Raw genomic sequence first — 21,600 nt, forward strand, 5'->3', positions numbered from 1 at the left:
CCCCTGCCTTTTGTCCTCTTTTCTCCTTTCTCTCATCTTCATTATTTAATCCGTAAGTTCCATTCCTCTCTGTTTTACTATATCTGTTATAACTTTCAGACTTTATTTCCTCTTTTGAGTTCTTACACTAGGAGACTATACGGTATTTACACATATGGGTCTGATTTATTTCACTTATGAGTATAGCCTCTGGTTGCATCTGCTTAGCTATGAAGTCTTTGAGTTTGTCTTTGTTTATACCTGAGTAATACTTCATTGTATAAAAATACCACATCTTTTTCATCTACTCCTCAGGTGATGGGCATTTTGGTTGCTTCCCCAAAGCAAATAATACATGAAAAAATGCTCCACATCACTGGCCATTCGAGAAATACAAATTAAAACAGTACTGAGATAACATCTCACCCCAGAAAGAATGGCTATCATAAATAAATCAATAAAAATAATTAAAAAATGCTGGAGAGCCTGTGAGGGAAAAGGAACCCTTCTCCACTGCTGGTGGGAATGTAGACTGGTACAGTCACTATGGAAATCAGTGTGAAGACTTCTAAAACATCTAGGACTGGAAATCCCATTCAATCCAGCTATTCCCCTTCTGGGTATTTTCCCAAAAGAACTGAAAACATTGTACCACAGTGATATATGTGCACCCATGTTTTTAGCTTGTAAGACTAAAATTGTATATAACAATTTGTCATAGCACATTGGGAACTTTCTTTAATTTGTAAAGAAATAAAATTGAATCACATATAAACATTAAAATTTTAAGGTTTAACCCTCATTCATAAAAGAATTACAAATTAAAATGTCAGTGAATTGTCTTTTGTACTTCTATGGGGAAAATGTAGTAAGGTTGATAATACCAAGTAATCAATTTGTGTCAGCACGTGGGCACATAAAAATCTTTACACAATGTCATGGGTTCATTTGTGCAACTATTTGGTGAACGCTTTGAAGAAGCAGATACATCTGTCAACCCAGCAATTCTTTTGATACCTAACCAAGGGAAAGATCTCACACATATGCTATAAGAGACAGGTATAGGGAACATATTCTTTGCAGCTTGCTTCCTTGCTTGCTTGCTTTCTTTTCTTTTCTTTTCTTTCTTTCTTTCTTTCTTTCTTTCTTTCTTTCTTTCTTTCTTTCTTTCTTTCTTTCTTTCTTTTTGAAAAACCAGGGATTGAATGCAGGCCCTTGCACTTGCCAGGCAAGCGCTTATTCTACTGAGCTGTCTCCCCCACCCCTGCAGCATTATTAAAAAAATAATAATAACTTAACTGTCCCTCAGTAGGAAAAGGAATAACTAAATCATAGTTTATTTATGTAGTTTGGCAAATGAACTAGTATCAATAGGACCACAAGAATAATGTTGAAAGTTGCCAATACTGCTACAGGATCATCGTTGAATATATATATATATATATATATATATATATATCCTATTTGTACATATTAAATATATAGATGTGTACATATGTACATATATAGAAAAATACAAAATAGCTTCAGCTAAATCCTTAACAGATACAAAGGTTCATTAGGCAAAATGTTGATACCTTTTTAACATAGTCAGTACATGGTAGTTGTTATATTTTTTTCTGTACTTTTTAGAGTAACATATAAAAATAAATTTTTAGAGGTTCATACTGTACACTTTTTCTGGATTTATCATTTTTTTTGTGCCTGTAGAGAATGTAGAAGTTTTGTTTAGAAAACTTCTGTCCATATTTGTGCTATATAAATTTACTGAGGCTTTCATGCATGTGTCATGTCTGGTTCCTTAAAAATAGGATGCTGCTCCCACTGAGTCTTTACTGAACTGGCAGGACTATGAGGGTCGCACACCGCTTCACTTCGCAGTTGCCGATGGGAATGTGACAGTGGTTGATGTCTTAACCTCCTACGAAAGCTGCAACATAACATCTTATGATAACTTATTTCGAACCCCGCTTCACTGGGCAGCTTTGCTAGGTAAGTTGGTTGTAAATAAAGGATCAGCGCTAGGAGGAATGCACCCCTGTAGGAGAATTTCTATGCCTTTTCTTTTCCTGTTGCTTTTTACCTCCTCTATAATTTTAAGTGATACATGGAATGATTTCATAAACTAATTCCCCTTACTGTATGCTTAATTTTAGTAACAAAATTATTCTTAGTAAGCCTGGTATGGGGGCACAAATCTGTAATCCCGGTACTTGGGAAGCTGAGGCAAGAGGATTGCCACCAGTTCCAGGCCAGGCAGGGCTAGTCAGTTACTTAAAGAACAATCTGAACTACATAGCAAGACCCTGTCTCAATTAATTAATTAATTAATTCTGTTAAATATTAGTTTTAATTTCAATATGTTTTAACTTTTCTTTGAAAATGACAATTTATTGACAACATGAAACAAAACTTTTCACGGTCGCTGCCTTTATTTGAAAGGAGGAGTGCTTCAATTTTACGTTTGTGCGAATATCATGATATTTTGGTTTCTTCATCATATTTGTTTTTTTGCTTTACATTTTTGGGTGCCACGTTTTTTAAATGGAGGGCTGTATATTATGTATATGTTATATATTTGTAGATATTAATTTTGAAGAGGTTATAATTTAAGAGACTTTAAGTGAAGACGTTCTACCTACCTTTTAATTGTTCTTGTTAAAACACAAAAGAATTGTTATTTTTTTCAGCTATTGTGCTATTATTAGCATTTTCAGAGGGTTTTTTTCTTAATTTTTTTCTCTTTGTTTTCTGCTTTGGGTGTATAGATTAGCTTTCTTGTTATTATTTGGTTTTGTGATGTTTCAGAATTATATTTAGTTTCTGTTAGTGATTACTTTTAAATTTATTGAAAACATTTTTAAGCTTGAGACAAAGCAATACTTCATCTGTTGACTCCCATATTTTTAAAACAAAGAATTTTAGCACAATTTATTACAGTTTTATTATTTGTTAAAATGCAAATTTTATTTTTTTATTCATCTTACTGAGAAAAAAGATAAAATAGCAGTGAAGCAGTTTCAAAACATGTTAGTAGGACAGTTACAATAATTAATACATTGCATATCATTGTTTTCATAGTAGTTATTCAGAAAATGCAAATGTTATTTTTCGAATCATAATTTTAAAGTTATATATTGTGTCTTTTGATTTTTATATTTGTATTCAGCTTTTATGATCAAATTTTAAATCAATTTTTAGACTTTTTTTCTTTTTGTACCAGGGATCACTCATGACCTCGTGCTTGGCAAACAGGTGCTTATGCCACTGAGCTATATCCCCTGTCCCTTAGATTTCATTTTAATGTGTGGTTTCATGTTGTATTTTTTTTTCTTTGGAATGTGAGCATAGTTACTAAATTTGTCTCCACATCACTAAATTAGCTTTTTATTATATAAATTTTCTTTCCACCTTCTTCTATATAGGTTGTAATCTCAGTGGTACTTGCGTTTCCTTCTGTCTCATGTATTTCTTTATATCTCATCTTATTTCCTTTTCCACCTTCCACTGGCATTCTCTTTGTTTCCTAGAAGCCATCTCTCTTTGCACTAAGCTGAAGATGCCAGTTTCCTGAATTCTTCCTCTGGACCCTTCTTTTCAGAGGTATGCTCTTTTTCCTCCTGATAATATACTTTTTTCTCTGTCTTAGCATAAGTTTTTCTATTACCTTTACTGAATTTTCTTTCCATTCAAACAAGATGAGAGGTATTTAGATTAATGGTGTGACATAGGTTGTCTTTAATTCTGCATTTGTGTTATGGAGACTCTGCTTTCAACTGTCTCCTTCAAATTCCGATTTTGGATGCTTATCATCCATATGTCCTTACTCTGCTAATATGGCATCTTCTTTGTTGCCTGGCTCCCTAAGCATGCTATCATTATAGAGGGTGGAATTCAAGTTTCCTATGTATACTGTTACTAGCTTTATTTATTCTTTGATCTTTTCTACAGTTTGTAGAAATCACTTCCTTCAGATCCACTGTGAAGTATTGCACCACCTCATCATACCTGCTGCCCCCTTCTGTGGGACTGAAAATCTGTCTAGATGTTAAAAGACAGAGATTAGAATGAACAGTGAGTCAGGAGACTTCAGAGATAGAAGAAACTGTATTATCATTCCTCCACCTGAATAATACATGGGAACAGCTGTGGAGCTGTGGTTGATTGGGCAGTGGACCCTGGAGACAAGGGACAGTGAGGAACTGGATCTAAAGCACCTTCCCTCCTTTGTAGCAGGCTGTTTTTCAGAGTGGAGCCAGGAATAAAATGATGTGATACATAGTAGAGTTTATTTTTATTGACCCTGGCCATTATATCCAGTGCCATTTCCTTCCCTTTGGAAACCTTAAGTCTTCGGTGTTATTAGTTTTCACCTTTGTTCCGCCTTATCATAGTAGGCTAGTGAGAAATTAGGAGAGGGGTCCCTGGGGGCTGCTGTTCAGAAACCATGCTGAATGCTGTACTGTGTGCTCATCATTTTCCTTACCCCTTCCTTTAAGTAGATTGTGAATTATGTAAGGTTCTTTATATGTGATACCTACCTTGTCGTGTCTGTCCTCAGGCCACGCACAGATTGTCCATCTCCTTTTAGAAAGAAATAAGTCTGGAACTATCCCGTCTGACAGCCAAGGGGCAACACCCTTGCACTACGCAGCTCAGAGTAACTTTGCAGTAAGTAAAACAAGACAATTCTTTTTGTTCTCACTATAATTTTTATTTTAATACAATTATGAATTCATATTCAGTTGTAAGAAAATTTGCAGCAGCATCCCATACGCCCTTCACCCATGTTAGCCATGTGGTAACATCTAGTACAATATGATGAACAGGACAATGACACTGACTTTATTCAAATGTGACCACTTTTATGACACACATTTGTCTGTGCTAGTACAGCAATTAGCTTTAAATAATTGTTCATATTGCTGATTCTGGCTGAGATGGAAGTGATAGTTTTCTGAAGTTGTGAGTCACATAGGAAGTTTTAGGCAGTTTTTATTTTAATGCTCAGTGTAATTTCTATTTTATGGCAAGTGTATCTCATCTTCTTCTTGCTTCTGCAGCCCTAACTGTATCTTAGTGTTCAGCCATCTGTCACGGTCCTTGAGCTGGAAAAACCTGGCTGGAATCTGGACTGTGCAAGTTTGCTAGCTTGACCTTACACAGATTCTTAACCTCTCAGAGGCATTGTTTCTTTATATGTAAAATGAGCATAATTGTATCTTTTTTAGAGTCGTTTTAAAGATTAAAATTATGATGGTAGGCACCTATTGTAGTTGTTGGAATAGAGCAGAATAGAAGATATTCCTATTACTATCACTGATAATTGTGTATTTTATACATTTAAGAAAGCAAACATGAGTTTTTATTTTTGGAAGCCGTGAATATTTAGTGCTTACTACTTCTTCTCTTACAGCGCTTGATAATTTACAAAGCACTTTCTTATCTGTTATGTCCTGATCCACCAAGCAGCAGCCTAGTAGTGTCTAACTAGTTCAGCTTCCTGAATATAAATGGCCCCCAAGAACCAGAGACTCATGCAAAGAGGCCTGCATACATTAAAGCAGATGCAGTTCCTCATGGGTACGTGTGGTGATACCCTTGGTCTCCTTATATTTTAATAATACTATCATCACAGTATACATCCAACTACTTGACCTCTCCAGATATTGTTTTGATTACTCAGTTGCCAAAACATCTTAATTTCACACCCTTCTTGGTCTTTGCTATCCAGAATAAATATACATCTGGTCCTTCCTTCTTGACATTCCTAAAAGTTTATTCAATATATAACCTAGAATTTTGACAATCATTATCTTCTGTTATCTCCCAACAGCTCAGGAAAATAAAAGTAAATGTTTGAAGAGGAACCCCTTCTTATTGCAGATAGATAAAAAATGCACTTTACCCAGGTTAGTCAATCAGTGGAAATCAGGACTAGATCCATATTCAACACAAGCCTATTATTTAGCTCATCCCATTTACAGATTTTTTAAAAAATCAAGATGCCAAGAGGTTAAATGACCCACCCATGATCTTGAATCTAGGCTTTAAATCCCAAATTTAATGAACAGATATGAATAATTAAACAACTATATTATGAAAGAATTGCAGGGGATAGGGGAGATAGCTCAGTAGAATAAGCCCAGCAAGGGCCTGAGTTCAATCCCTGGTTCTGTCAAAAAAGAAAAAGAAAAAGAAAAAGAAAATTGTAAGATGCTATGGATGTTTAATCAAAGAAATATTTGCTTAAGATTATCTTCAGAGTTGATTTTCAGGGCTGGCCAGATAGCTCAGTGGATTAAAGTCCCTGCCTAGGCTCCACCCCCGAGGTGCTCCGAGACAAAAATTGAGACTAGGTGTGGTGGCACGTACCTGTAATCACAGCACTCAGGAGGCTGAAAACGGGAGAATCACTATGAGTTTGATCTACGTAGTGACGCTCTGTAGATCCTGTAGGTGTTGTACTAAAATACATTAAAATTTTAAAAAAGGCAGAGTTGATTTTCAGAAATCAGCTCCAGAGTTGATTTTTAATAAGGATGCAAATTTTCTGAACTCTATTTCAAGTTCCGTGGTCGCTTTGGCCTCTTTATCTCCCAAGAAGTGTCAGCACTCTTTGAAGAACTCCAAACAACAACAAGACCTCCTACAAATATTTTTTCCTTAAGAACAATATACACAACAAATGTTTGCAAATTAACGAAAGAAAACAAGCCCCAAAAGTCAACTTTTAAAATTCTTTTCTCTTTTCTAAAGTACTTAGTGAGCATACACACTAGGTTTTAGGAGCACTCAGCTGTTATACCTCAGCGGGTCAGCACATAGTTTTGTTTTTTTGTTTTTTTGTTTTTTTGTTTTTGTATTTTAGGGAAGGGTCTACAGGGTGTTCAGGGTCTCACTACTAGATCCGACTCATAGTGATCCGCCTGTTCACAGCCTCCCAATAGCTGGGATTACAGGCACATGCCACCACGCCCAGTCTCAATTGCCATCTCAGTGCACCAGGGCATTTTAATCTGCTGAGCTATTTGACAGGCCCTAAGAGTTAGCACATAGTTTTAAGACAAGGAAACAGTACATGAGGCAGTAAAAAAACAAGTGCTGTGATTTAGCCCTTGCTTCACCTCCTATGTCTGCTGACATTAATATTTGTATGACCTTGAACTTAAATTTCTTCATCTGTAAAGTGAGAGAGCACTTGAGTTTATTCTTTCTGTAAAATGCTCAGTCAGTTTTGTATATATTTTTAGTCAGCTCACAGCCTCCAGAAATATCTTTCTGAAACTATCTTCCATCCATGTAATATATTTTTTGGTATTCCTAAAAATTTGTAAGAATCTGAGTTCAGGGCCAGTGAGATAGCTCAATGGTCTAAAGCCTGCTTAGGCAAGCTTTGCAGGCATGCAGGGACCACCATTTATTTGATCCACGTTTCATGCCAGCACCACCCCCAGGGCAGGCTGAGCAGGTCACAAAAAACAAAAAAAGAATCTGAGTTCAGAGAAAAGAGACAATTGAAAATGATAGAATATGAACCTCCCTTAAAATTTCCACGTACAATCAGGATTGTCAGGATTGTCAAGGGTCCTAACTTTTGTTTTATTCCACAGGAAGGATGTTTGCATATAGAAAATGCCAAATAAAAAAAAAAAAAAAAACTAAATAAATGTTTCTCTGAACACTGCATTTCTTAGTAACCATCAATCACTATTCAATAAATGGATTAGCCATCTTCTCACATTTTAGTAACAAAACAGACTCCAAGAAAATATTTACTTTCTATGGTGGCACAGCTGATTATATAGATCTCTGTATGTGAAAGCCCCAGCAACACGTATACTTTAATGTTGCCCATTATGCTAAATATTTCTGAGGCTTTTAATTGTCACCTCCCCTCTCAGTGGCCTAACAGTTTTCAAGCTTCATTGAAAATGAAAACTCTCAATTTTGAGGTTTTTGAATAAGGGCATTGGAATTATTATTATTATTATTATTATTATTATTATTATTATTTTTCTGGAACCAGGGATTGAACTCAGGCTTTTGTGCTTGCCAGGCAAGCACTTATTCTACTGAGCCATCTCCCCGGCCCCTGGATTATATTTATGAAGGGTTATGGAGGCTAAAATTCATAAGGACAAATGACCACTATTTTCAATGAAAATTGTACTTCTGTAAAGACCCTCTCGTTTGATTCAGAAGCAGGGGGAAAGACTTCGCTTCTTACTGGAAGTCCCATATGACACTATTGTTGTTACCATAAAAATGCTACCCTATCATCTCAATTTTTTAAAAGACTTTTTTTTTTTTTTTTTTTACAGGAAACAGTTAAAGTATTTTTAAAACATCCTTCAGTGAAAGATGATTCAGACCTGGAAGGAAGAACATCCTTTATGTGGGCAGCAGGCAAAGGCAGCGATGAGGTCCTTAGAACTATGCTGAGTTTCAAGTCTGACATTGATATTAACATGGCAGACAAATATGGAGGCACAGGTAAGAACTGCTAGACAGGCTCCACCTCCTTTCATTCAGGTTCCAAAGCGTAGGCTGTGCTATGAAGTTTGTAAAATAGGAACCTGAAGGCACTGTTCTTAATCTAATATTGTGCGAATTTGCTCTTCACTTTTTCTGAATTTGCCACGATATCACTTTAAAGGCTTTATTCCTTCCAGATGTTACAGGTGAAATGAGACCATGTCCATACCAGATGAACTGTGGCATTTGATTTAAAACCTGGTCAGTCCCATTACGTGATTATGGAAACTCACCTTGTCCTTTGTGTTAAAAAACCCCACAAACATGGGTTTGTGGTTATTTTTAATTAATAAACTGTGCATATTTAGTAATGAATTATATTTAGTAGTTATAAAGTAGATTTCAGATATGTAGAATTCCATCTTGGGAGTGCACGCATATCAGTGGACTCCACCAGTCGCATTCACTGTGCACCTCTCTCCCGTCTGGGTAGCACCGCTGCATCTTGAATCCCTCATTTTAGAGATAACTTCATGCAACTCTAGAAGCTTCATGCCTTCAGGTCAGCCTGGAAGAAAAGCTCTCGCTGCATGCTTCTTTTAATTTCTTCCTCTGATAAGTGAGCCCTTTAGTTACGTACTGGTTACTATGAAGCAACAGCTTTTTTAGCATTAAGCTTCAACTTGGCGGTCTCTTCCTTATGTCCTCCATCCTAATTGCAAGTCCAAAGGAATGAGGAAAATCACACACTAGTACTGCAACACTGAGTAGACTGAAAACCTCTGCCCCGCCCCACAGTGTTATGGTTTATTTGTAAAAACTTCCAGAGCCATTTACACCTTGGATAAAATCTTCCTTGACCAAAGCTAAGGGCTGATCGGAGTTGCTGCACTGAACAATGCCCTTTCCTTTACTGCTGCACTGAATATCACACTTCCAAAATATTTTTTAAAAGATTTTAGTTCACAGGTTGGCCAAATAGCTCAGCAGATTAAAGCACCTGCAACCAGGTGCAGGTGCAAGGGTCAGGGGTACCATCTCCTGGCCTGCTGTGCCAGCCCCACCCCCGGGGTGCACTGAGATGGCAATTGAGACTGGGCGTGTTGACGTGTGCCTGTGATCCCAGCTCTTGGGAGGCTGGAAACAGGCAGATCACTACGAGTCTGATCTAGTAGTGAGACCCTAAAAACCCTGTAGACCCTTCCCTAAAATACAGGAAAAAATTTTTTTAGTTCACAATTACAATTTTATGATAAAGACTTTAGCTTTATTAAAGCCTCATAGCAGATCTTGATTCTGTATGGGTATAGAGATAGAGCACCAGATGATCTGAACGTTTAATTTTGTCAGATTTACATTAACATGCAGCCTTATACCTTATCACTAGCCTTGCTTTCAGCTTAACTTCTATATGTATTTAATAAGGTTTGGGTAACAAAAGTTACATCCTTTTGACCAAAAGTGTCTTTCTGATATCCACCATGGCTGGAATTCAGACATAATTCTTCCTAGATTCATTAATTCCCAGTTCTTTCTCCCATTTAGGTTTTAATATATATCAGAGATGCCCTCTTGAGATTTCTCTCCCGAGAAGGTGGCTTCTCCATCCTCCCTCCTTCCAGAGGTCTTACCAATAGCAGTGTATGCACAGTGTTTGGAATCTGATTCAGATAAATAAACTATTAAAAAGGAGCAGGCCATCAGAAAAATGTGAGCAGTCTCTTGGTCCTGGACGCAGGCTCTGCAATCAGATTTCCTCTTTGTCATTAAGCACCCTGTTAATATCTTCCCATAGGGGGCAGTCGGGGGTGTCCGGAGAACTGGGAGAAAGGCAGGAACAGGTCCTCCTGTTTACTTCCTGTTTTTGTTTCCAGCTCAGGTCAGCATCTTCCTAGGGCACTTCTTCAACACAGCAGTGCTAGTTCGTTTTAGTGACAGTTTCACTCTGGATCTTTTTCAGCATTCACAGTGCCAGGCGCAAATCATGTGCCTCAGGGGTGCCACCCTCTTTTCACAGGTCTGAAATTCCACTAGCAGAGCTCTCCAAAACTTTTAGATTTTGATAATTCTGTCCTTTTCTTTGCTGTTTTCCTGGTTGCAAGGTCGATAGCTATATTCTGCACTGGCTACCTCGGTGATATGTTAAGTTAGCTCTCCTTTTATCTTACCAATTCAATACATAGCTAATGGTTCTTGTTTAAAGTCCTCTCTGTCAAAATATCCAGCCAAGTGGTTTCTGTCTGCTGTCTGAACCCTGACTGATGACACTAGATCCTTGTCCTTCAGCGAAAATAAAATATTTATAAATGAAAGGATATGACTCTGGAATTTTCTTCAAAAACAGTCAAAAAGTGCTGGCCAGTGGATGTTGGTTAGAGGAAACAAGATTAGCTATGTGCTGATGACCGTTGAAGCTGGGTGATAGTTGTATTGAGCGCACTGGGCTATTATTTTCTCTTCTAAGTAGTTTTAAGTTTTCTATGATATGAAGTCAACTTTTAAAAAATGTAGTCCCGTGTAAACTAATGGCATTTTTTCAAAAAGGAAATGACAATCATTAAGTCTGAGGATTTTTTAAAAAATAAATAGAAATGGGAATTTCCTTTAATATGATTATTAATTATATCTTTTTATTAACTGAAATAATGTCTACTATCTTAAAATTTGGCATTGCTTCTATAGAGTATTATCTCTAAAGCATTTCATTCTTGATGCCATACCACAGAATTGTAGCATTTCGGAATTGAAATAAGAAGTTACCTGAAAATTAAGCTTAGCTCAAGGATTTCACATCATGTTCTTCAGAACAGATTTCTGTAGAGGCACCTGAAGTAGTGCTGACGAAGTCAAGCAGATAACTCTTGACCCCTTATTTGTTTTATGTGTTGAATGTTACAAAATTTTATTTTGGGAGGAAAAGGGTTCTTAAAATGTGAAAATCCCTGAACTATCACATTTTCTCTTGCTTTTATCTGCCTTATAATATTCTAACCAGTGGTCTTTTTGGTTGAGCAGTTCCAATATAGTGAACCTATTTTGACTGTAGCCTAACATTGGAATGTTCTTTGTTACACTGAGCCCACCTTTGAGAGCTGAATGTTCAGTCTGTGCCCTTTCCATGTAGTAACACTGCAGGCATCTAAAGTTGCTCAGACCCAGCTGAATCTCATCTAGCTATTTAGCTCAACAGTTCAGAAATTCAAGAATGTGTAAGAACTTCTAGAAGCATTTGTTTAAATGCAGATTCCAGGCTGTATGTCCAGAGATGGTAGCTTAAATCCTGTCAAGACAGTGTTGAGTCTACCTTGATGTATTGTGAATGTCTTTCTCCTCCTCTCCACTCCAGCTACTCTCATTCAAGTCACCATCACTTTTCACTATTTACTGAAACTTTGTTATCTGGTTTTCATGCTTCTCCTTCAGCCTGCTATAATTCATAGCATTCTCCTATCAGCTCAAGTGATGTGTTTAAAACAAATTAGACACTGTCACTCCCATTTCAAGCCCTTCAGTACTCCTGGTGCTCTGATTTATGTGGCAAAAATTTAGATCTGGTGTATTTTACTCTTGTCATTGCCTCACGCTCACTGTGCTGTGGACACCCTTGCCTTTCTTAGGCATGCAAAGTCGTTCATGTCCTGTAATAATTGTTCCCTTTATCCCAAATCCTCTCTTATTTGTGGTTCTGGACTCAAATGTCCCAAAATACTTTGGATTGCATTAATTATAGCATACATCACTTAGCCTAAGGGTTTATCAGTGAGAATTCACTGGAGCAACAGATTTAATATAAAATGTAGCTGTGATTATATAAAGGCCTTACTAGGCAGGCTCATAGTGGCCACCTACACACTGCCCTGAAAGCCCAAAGGAGCAAGAGATGGCCATCCAAAAGGCACAGCCGACACTGAAGCTCCTCCAAAGGCAAAAAAAAAAAGGAGCCTTTCTTCTTCTTTCCCTTTTTATTCCATCCAAGATACAAGCCTATTCATCAGTGCCACCCACAAGGGGGCGGGGGGCTTCCTTCCTCAGTTCGGGGCCTATGTGTCACCCATCCCGAGACGCACCTAATGCTTTACTAATCAGCCAAAGGGTTCTTACTAACATCAGGTTGACATTTCACAATTAATGATCACACAGGAGTTTTTCTTTGTTGTTTATTTTGCTTTGCTTTGCTTCCCTTTCTAGAATATAGCCTTATCTGTTTTGTTCCCGGGATTGTAATAGTACCCAACCCAAAAGTCTACATTCTTACAGGCATTGCACATTTGCTTGTGGATTACCCCTCACGAAGGAGATACTATTCTGGGAATTAGAGTCATAATGCCTAGAAATAGTCTATACAATCCTCTGAGCCATTGAAATGGGCCAATTCAAACCTAAAGAGGAGCAGTGTAAGTCGGGCATTACATTGGAGTAGCAGGAAGGGGCGAGTATAACATTAAACAAACATAGCAAAATTATTCTTTAAAACTTCTTAGAAGGGACCAGAGAGGAGATAATATATAATGTCTCAAGTTTTTGCCAATGTTGAAAATAGTTGATTTTTTTTTTTAAATTGAGTCTAGAAAGTCCTGAGTTCGATCCTTGGTACCACCAAAAAAAAGGTAAATTGAGTTCAGAGAAAGTGGCTTGCATTTGAAGCCATGCTATATGAAAAATATACTCAATGCAGTGAGGTGTATGTGCATTCAGTAAGACAGGTACGCAGACTGACCAAAGGACTAGCACATATAACCAGTTGAAAGAATGGTGGGGTTGGTATACATAGTCATATGGCCCCTTGGAGACATGTGTTCATTGAGGGAGAGAATTGCCTACATCATGTAAATCTTTTCTCTTTGTCATTTTTTGTGCTTTTACTCTCCTAAAAGAGAAAAGATTTTAATAAACTAGTATCTGAGAATAGGATACAATTTCAGACCAACAGGATGGAAAGGGATAAAACAAAGAGAAAAGCAAGGTAGAAGAGAAGAGGGGAAGTATGAGTAATACACATGAATAGGAAGAAGTTAGAAATCTATAACAGTAAAAAATAAACTAGAGAATCCTTAAGATTTTGGTTGCATTTGTTAAAGTTGTTCAAGAGGGTATCACTCTCTTCTGCTTCCTCTCTAGCTTTGCATGCTGCTGCCCTTTCCGGCCACGTCAGCACTGTGAAGTTATTATTGGAAAATGATGCTCAAGTAGATGCTACTGATGTCATGAAACATACTCCACTTTTTCGAGCTTGTGAGATGGGACACAAAGATGTGATTCAGACACTTATTAAAGGTTGGTTAATATGAGTACTTCCATTAAATCCTCACATAATATAGGGCCAGGGAGATGGCTCAGTAGAGTAAGTACTTCCCTGGCAAGCACAAGGGCCTGAGTTCAATCTCTGGTTCCACAAGAAAAAAAAAAAAAAAAAAAAGAATGTTCGCATGTGCAGCTTGAAAGAAAGCTCTGCACAGCAGAGATCCACTGGGATAGAAGGATGAAAGGAGAAATGCCCAACCCGACACCAGGAAATTCCAGATCTATCTGGAGCCCCGCCTCTGCTAGGAGTTGTTTAGTTTTGGAAAAGTCTTTCACTAGCAGATCCTCAAAGGCATGTGCTATGGGACCCATTCCTACCCTAAGCAGTATACAGGCCGGTTGCATAACTTGCACGCATTTTAATGAGAGTGAAGCAACCTTTTTTCTTATTATTATTTTCAGGTTCTGGGGATGAAACCTAGGGCCTCACATATGCTAGGCAAGCACTCTACCCCTGAGCTACATCCCCAGCCCTACTAGGCCTATTATACATTTTTCAAAAATTTATTTCATACAGGGTCTCACTACACCACTCAGACTCGTAGTGATCCTCCTGTGTCAGCCTCCGTACTGGTGGGATTACAGGCGTGCACCACCATGCCAGGTTTCAGGGATGGCCCAGCACGGCATGCAGTGCCCAGGATCAAACCCGGATCCTTGCGCTAGCTAGACAGTTAGGTGGCTTAGACCGCCAAGCTATCTCCCCAGCCCAACATTAATATTTTAATTATACTTTTTTTTCTTTTCAGGTGGAGCAAGAGTAGATCTAGTTGACCAAGACGGACACTCACTTCTACACTGGGCAGCCCTGGGAGGAAATGCTGATGTTTGCCAGATTTTGATAGAAAATAAAATCAATCCAAATGTACAAGATTATGCAGGAAGAACCCCTCTGCAGTGTGCTGCATATGGGGGATATATCAACTGCATGGCTGTGCTCATGGAAAATAATGCAGACCCTAACATTCAAGACAAAGAGGTAGAAATCCTAGGTCTTTATTATATTATTTGCTATGAAGCGTTTATATTATTTCTTCTTTGTTGTAAAATTAAATAAAATAACAGTCAGCAGTTTACCAAATGAAGAGATCACTCACAAATCCATTTGGTAATTATGATTTTAATTTGTCCATGTTCTCTTCTAATCATCTGTAACTATATATAATTTAACATGGTCGCAGAATAAACTGAGAATAATTTCATACCTTAATTTTATGACTTTTGTAAAAAAAATAGATGATCTATGTATATAAATATCATTGTATAATTTTACATTTATGATTTTACACTCTTTTGTCGACCTAAAGTTATTGCCGACATTTTATCACTTGATACACAATTTTTTTCATGGTCATGAATGCTTAACGTTGCAAAATTCTAGGAGCTTTATGTAGCACATTCGATCCTTAGAACAACCCTATAAAATAGTTATGATTATTACTCCATTTTACAATAAAATTAAAATTCATATTTACTCTAAATATGTCAATAATTACCCAAACATGACATCTGGGACTGGAAGGTCAGAATGTAGGTGTGTCTTTAGCCCAGACTTCATAGTTAAAAAAGAAGCCTCCTATCTCAGAACCTTTTGTTTTTCCATGGTTATAATGTTGCAAGAATCTTCTTTGTGCATTTAACCTTTTTTTGGATTATTCTCTTAGTTTTTTATTTGTGTGTTTGTTGTATTTTGTGCTGCGTCTCACTATGCAGCTCAGACTCGTAGTAATCCTGTGGTTACAGGCATGCACCACAACGTCTGGACTTGATCGCTGGCTCAGCATGCCTCGGGGTGGGGCAGGGCTGCATGTGGTGCCAGGGATCAAGCACTGGCCCCTGCACTTGCCTAAGCAGGCACTTAGTCCACCAAGCTATCTCACTGGCTCTGGATTATTTTCTTAGAATAATTCCTTCTCAGTGAAATTACTGAATCAAAGCAATAAAAGGCATATAATATGATCAGGTTATGATATATACTGCCAAAGTGAGTTCTAAGAAATATTTATTAATCTATACTTCCTCTAGCTATGTAATAAAGTATCAGTTTCTCTCAGTTTAGCAAATTTTGAATTTTGTAGGGCTAGCTTATTTTAACTCTTTAAAAATATAGCATAAATTGTTTTCTAAGTCAAAAAATAGATTATTAACTCATTTAGTAAGTTTGTATTGTTTCTATATGTAAAATATAATAAAAAGAAATGCTTTTTATAATTTATCCTACCTGTTCTATATTACCAAGCTACCAGTTTCTTCCTTTAATAGTATATTAAGCTAATACCCAGTTCTATTAGATTCTTGTACAGTAATTTGGAGTATCTGTGTAAATAATCTTACTGTGTGTGAATGATATTTTTATTTCATTTCCAATCCTTATACGTTTTCTTTCTCTTACTTTATTGAACAAGTTAGATCCTCCAATGGAAGGTTGAATAGAATTATCAGTAGACAAACAGAAAGACAGACGGACAGACAGATGGACAGATAGATAGATTTTATATATTTATTTTTATATACATCTATATAAACCTTTTATATATAAATGTTTTACATATACAATATAAATAAGTATATATTGTGAATAATGTTGCATATGTTACTTAAGCAAATCTTTGAATTTGTGTAGCTTAGGTTTTGCATATCTTTAGTATTTTTTGTCAATGTTTCATTTAAACTAACAGAAACAACAGGTTACAGTCTCCTGCTATGATTATAGATTTTACTATCTCCCCTTTAATTTCATCAAATGTTGCCCAATATATTTAGAAGCAGGTGTGACTGGATGTGTACAGATTTAGAGTTGTGACATTTTCCTTTGTCACTTTTAATAGTATTCAGTCTATCTCTAGCAATGCATCATAGTATTTTCTGTATCTTTGGTGACATTGTAATGTTGTGAGAATGTAGGTCATTTATGCACTGAATTTGACTCAGTTTGGCTTTGTCTTATGTTTTCTTGTAATTAGGTTCACATTTTGCATTACTGGTTGGAATATCACAGAAGTGGTATTGACTCCTGGCCTAATTAACATTAGGAACACTTGGTGGAGATGTGATCTCTGTTCTTCACATTATACTTGGTATCATCCATTTTGATAATTAAGCAGTTTGGGGAAGAATCATTTATATTTTTGAATTAGCATAAATAGCCGTATGTCCAGATATACTTACTCCAGATGTGCCTGATTTTCTGTCATATTTATAGGGAAGAACAGCTCTGCACTGGTCCTGTAACAACGGATACCTTGATGCCATTAAACTGTTGCTAGACTTTGCTGCTTTTCCTAATCAGATGGAAAACAATGAAGAAAGGTAGGCCACTGATGAAAAGTTGTAAACATACTTTTGTTTATCTCACATCCTTTCTGCTACATTAAAATGATCTTATGTTTAGTTATTGGCTCAGAAATAATAAATATACCTGTAAGGAAACAAAACACTTGCCAAGTCTTAAACCAGAAATACAAAGGCAGAAAAGTTCTCTGCTTTTTTTGTATGTATTTAATACAGAGCCTATAGGGTCTCACTACACAGACTCATAGTGATCCTACCTGTTTTTCAGCCTCCTAAGCGCTGGGGTTACAGGAGGGCAGCACCACGCGTAGCCTCATTGGTCATCTCAGCACACCCTGGGGGTGGGGCGGGACTGGTATGGCAGGCTGGGGGATCAATCAAACCTCCAGCCCCCACTGAGCTATCTGGCGAGCCCTCAAAGGAGTTCTCTTGATGGAGAGGATACTGTCTGTAGACCAAATGGTGCCACTATATACCATGACAACATGGAAAAACTAAGATGTAAACTCAGCACTTAAGTCTATAAATACACCTTTCTTGAAATAATGGAAGGTCCATAGAATTATGCTGAAGTTGTTATCCAAAGATCCCAACCCAATAAAAAGAATCACACATGATGTGAAGTCTAAGCAGTGCTGGTCTTGGGTTTGAGGACATTCTGGTAATATGGAAGTAACAGCTAAATTTCTGATCAAAGCCTCATACTTGAGCTCTCATCCAGCTAGGTGTGTGTGGTAGTTGTAGTTGTCACTGCTTGCAGATGCTCCAGCTACAGTGACCCCTGTTAAGACATCATCCCCCTCCTCTTAGCCACCCCACTTCCTTGTTCTGTTAGCAGGTGGAACTTAATAGAGAAAGAGGGGCTTTTCTAGGCAACCAGTTCTTTTCTCACCTCAGAACCTGTTCTCATTGGTGAGAACTAAGCATGTCTCTCTTTGAAGCTCTTTTCAAAAAAAGAATCCTAAACATTAATGATACTTATTTTTATAAAATCTTATTCGATAATCATATTCTATTTGATAACAGTTTTTGTATTTGACTGATTTTTTTTTGTAAAATAAATTTTTTTCTTTTATAATTCACTTCTCATTTATATGCTAAGCTTGGAATTTCAAACTTAAGTCACTGCACGAATTAAGGTGCTTCCTGCCACCTGGAACAAGCATATGTTAATTTCAGCCCACAAAACCAAGGGAAAAATCCTCCTCACTGTATTTGCCAGTATGCAGATAAAGAGATGGTGGCCCAGTCTCTTTTAATGTTCCGTCAGCAGTGCGCCTTGATGTGTAGATGTCAGAACTTGGCCCTACCTTTTATGTTTATCGACATTCTGCTTTAGTCATTCTGCTGAGCCCATCAGACCGTTCCCACGTGGCAAGTCCAATTGCGTCTTATCCCTTGTCTTTATCTACATTGTTTCTTGGCTGGTTACCATCAACGTAGTGCTAATTTTTACTTCTAATGCAGTGACACTAAGCCGTTGATGGACACGGTAGAGACATAATTTTTGCCAACCCCGGCTGCCTTTCGGTCAATAACTCTCTAACAGCTACACTCTAACGCTGATGGGAATATTCACAGTACTCGAACATTTCTAAATTGAATCTGGGATGAAGGTAGATTGGGCAGTAATAACATGAACAGACTTCAATCTTAAATTTTTTTTTTCCTTTTCAATTTCTTTTTTTTTCTTTCAGTCTTAAAATTTTGCTAGGTATTTGCATTTTTCCTCTTTAAATAAAAAATTGACTGAAAATCCTAATTTGAATAAATGAACTGAATAAAACACATTTCTTAGTAAAACTGGAGAAATATGGTTGTACAATGGTATTAATTTACTAAGGAATTACTTTTACTTTTAGATTAATACTGAAATGTATAGCGATAAAATGGTAGGAATTCCAAGATTTGCTCTTTCAGCAAAAACAAAAACGAAGAAATCAGAAAATGTGAATATACTTTTAAAAAAATCTTTCTGATTATTAAATTTGAGAAGTGTTTAGAGGATTACTATATTTTCTATGCTTATGCTTAAAATTTCTCATGATAAAATATAATTTTTTCATGATAAAACTTTTTAAGATGCAAATTCATCCAAAAGTGGCCTAAGAAATCTAGTTCTCCCCTCTGCCTTGTTCTGGTTTTACAGATGAGGAGGCAGATGCTTAGAGAAGTTAAAGCATTCCCAGGGTCACACAGGCCTCCTAACTCCCAGGCTCACATTCTTTAGGGCATGCTACACGTTACACGTTACTTCCTTTGATCATATTTCAAAATAAAGGTATAATTTGACCTTTATGTTTCTTTTTCTTTCTTTCTTTCTTTTTTTTTTTTTAATTTTAGGGAAGGGCCTACAGGATGTTCAGGGTCTCACTGTTAGATTAGACTCGTAGTGATCTGCCTGTTTACAGCCTCCCAAAAGCTGGGATTACAGGCACATGCCACCATGCCCAGTTTCAGTTGCCCACTCAGTGTGCCTCAGGGGCAGGGCTGGCACAATAGGCCCAGGGATCGAGCCCCTGGCCCCTGTGCCTGCTTGCAGGTGCTTTAATCCACTGAGCTATTTGTCCGGTCCTATGTTTCTTAAACCAAATATTGATTATTGTCTTTATAGTCTATGTGGAGAATACTACCTATTAATTATGGAAAACTTGCATTTTTTTCAATTTTATTAGTACAGATATTCTCATTCAATGAACTACCTGTTTAACAACTGTTTGGAGGCAGGGCTGCGGTGTGCTGTTTATGGTTATGCTGCTCAGACTTGCTACCTGTCCTTTTATTATTCAGTTCTGTACATTTGTTTACAGAGCCTCGGTATCTTTTTTTTTTTTCATACGGTACAGTGTTTCCATAGTACTGTCATTTGGGCTGATTGTACCGGACAGTACAGGACTGCAGTCTTATGTTCTGTTATGCATTCCAGAGCTGCATAGTAAAGTTATGAAGATAGACGTCAGAGTTCCTTTTGGCCATTTCTTTGTTCTGAACATTGTACTGCACGTACCACATACACTTCCTCATTTAGAGTCCAATTCATGCAACAGCCCGGTCACGGGACTGCAACTACATCGGTAAGCGAGGAGCACCTCACCTGTACACATCTGTTAGCATAATAGTCACATTGCTTGTGGGGAGTTGGTGCATGTGCATAACGCGTCTTCTTTTTGTCCTGTTGCCCTTCCCTCCCTGCCTTCATCCGTTAGTCCCCTTCCCTTCTGCAGAAGTTCTGTCTCCATCTCCTATTATCTATCTTTTATTTTGCTCTCTGTGTTTCAGGTTTCTTATATAAGAGAAACCACGTTGTATTTAACCTTGTCTGCTTGATTTATTTCACTTATAGATGCATTAGTTTCTCCTATAAATGACCCAGATTTTATCCAGCTTTGTGGCAGAGTAGTGCTCCATTATGTACAAATACATTTTCTTTATTCATTCATCTTTTGATGCATATATTGGCTACTTCCTGAACTTAATTATTCTGAATTGTGCTACTATAAACATGGGTATTCATGTACCCCTGGAATATTATTTCTTTAAATTTTATAGGAAGATACCTAGACAGCAAATAGATGGGTTGAAAGGAATTTCAAGTTTTAGTTCTTTTCAGGACTCTCCATATTGATTTCCATAATGTTGGTACAAGTGTACATTCCCACCAGCGTTGTAGAACAGTTCTTTTTTCCCCACAGCTTGTGAACATTTCTTATTATTTGTTTCCTTTATAATAGCCATTCGTTTTGAAGTATGATGGGATCTCAGAGTTGTTTTAATTTGCACATCTCTAATGGCTAGAGATATCAAACATTTTTCATGTATTTATTGTCTGTCTGTACTTCTCCTGAGAAGTGTCTGTCCATTTCAGTTTTTTGATTAGGTCTTTTATTTTGGGTGTCTAATTTTTTGAGTTCTTTATTTTAGATTGGTTCTCTCAAGGAATAGCTAGCAAAAATTTTGTGTGCTTTGGTTTTCTTGTTTGTTTTTGAGACATGGTCTCACAAAGTGGTCCAGGCTGGCCTTGAAGTCACAGCAATCCTCCTGCTTCAGCCTCCGGAGTACTGAGATTACAGGCATGTGTCACCAGGCCCATCTTGAACACTCGTTTTAGAAGCAGTTTCATTCCAGGAGAAAGTTATACTAAATAATTGATAAAGGTCCTGTGGGAAGGATTATTGAACTGAGAGTCAGTGTGACTACTAAGTGTGGCCTGGGTTCTGTAGAAAGGAGCTACATAATTATCAGCAAGGTCCTCAACCGTACTGAATCTACTTATATCACTTATAAAAACAAAAGGGTTGAACTTAATGACCTCTGCAAGTCAGGTCACCATTACTACAGTGTGGTTTAATGACTATAATAATATTTTCCATTATTGAAAGTACAGTCATAGGGCTAGCCGAATAGCTCAGCAGATTAAAGCATCTGCAAGCAGGCGAAGGGGCCGGGGGTTCGATCCCCAGACCTGCCGTGCCAGCCCTGCCTCTGGGGAGAGCTGAGATGGCAGTGGAGACTGGGCATGGTGGCACGCGCCTGTAATCCCAGCTCTTGGGA

General features: G+C 37.4%; 1 protein-coding gene across 1 annotated transcript in view; it reads left to right on the forward strand.

Annotated features, from left to right (window-relative positions):
- The window catches only part of Invs (inversin), a 192,682-nt gene that overhangs the window by 129,316 nt on the left and 41,766 nt on the right, over positions 1-21,600 (forward strand). The window contains exons 6-11 of the mRNA XM_023705477.1: positions 1,791-1,971; positions 4,541-4,650; positions 8,304-8,475; positions 13,576-13,731; positions 14,508-14,737; positions 16,961-17,067. Of these exons, the coding sequence (XP_023561245.1) occupies positions 1,791-1,971; positions 4,541-4,650; positions 8,304-8,475; positions 13,576-13,731; positions 14,508-14,737; positions 16,961-17,067 (956 nt within the window). The remainder of the gene's footprint in view (positions 1-1,790; positions 1,972-4,540; positions 4,651-8,303; positions 8,476-13,575; positions 13,732-14,507; positions 14,738-16,960; positions 17,068-21,600) is intronic.

This window comes from Octodon degus, unplaced genomic scaffold, assembly GCF_000260255.1.
Source record: "Octodon degus isolate 3935 unplaced genomic scaffold, OctDeg1.0 scaffold00221, whole genome shotgun sequence".
Classification (NCBI taxonomy): Eukaryota; Metazoa; Chordata; class Mammalia; order Rodentia; family Octodontidae; genus Octodon; species Octodon degus.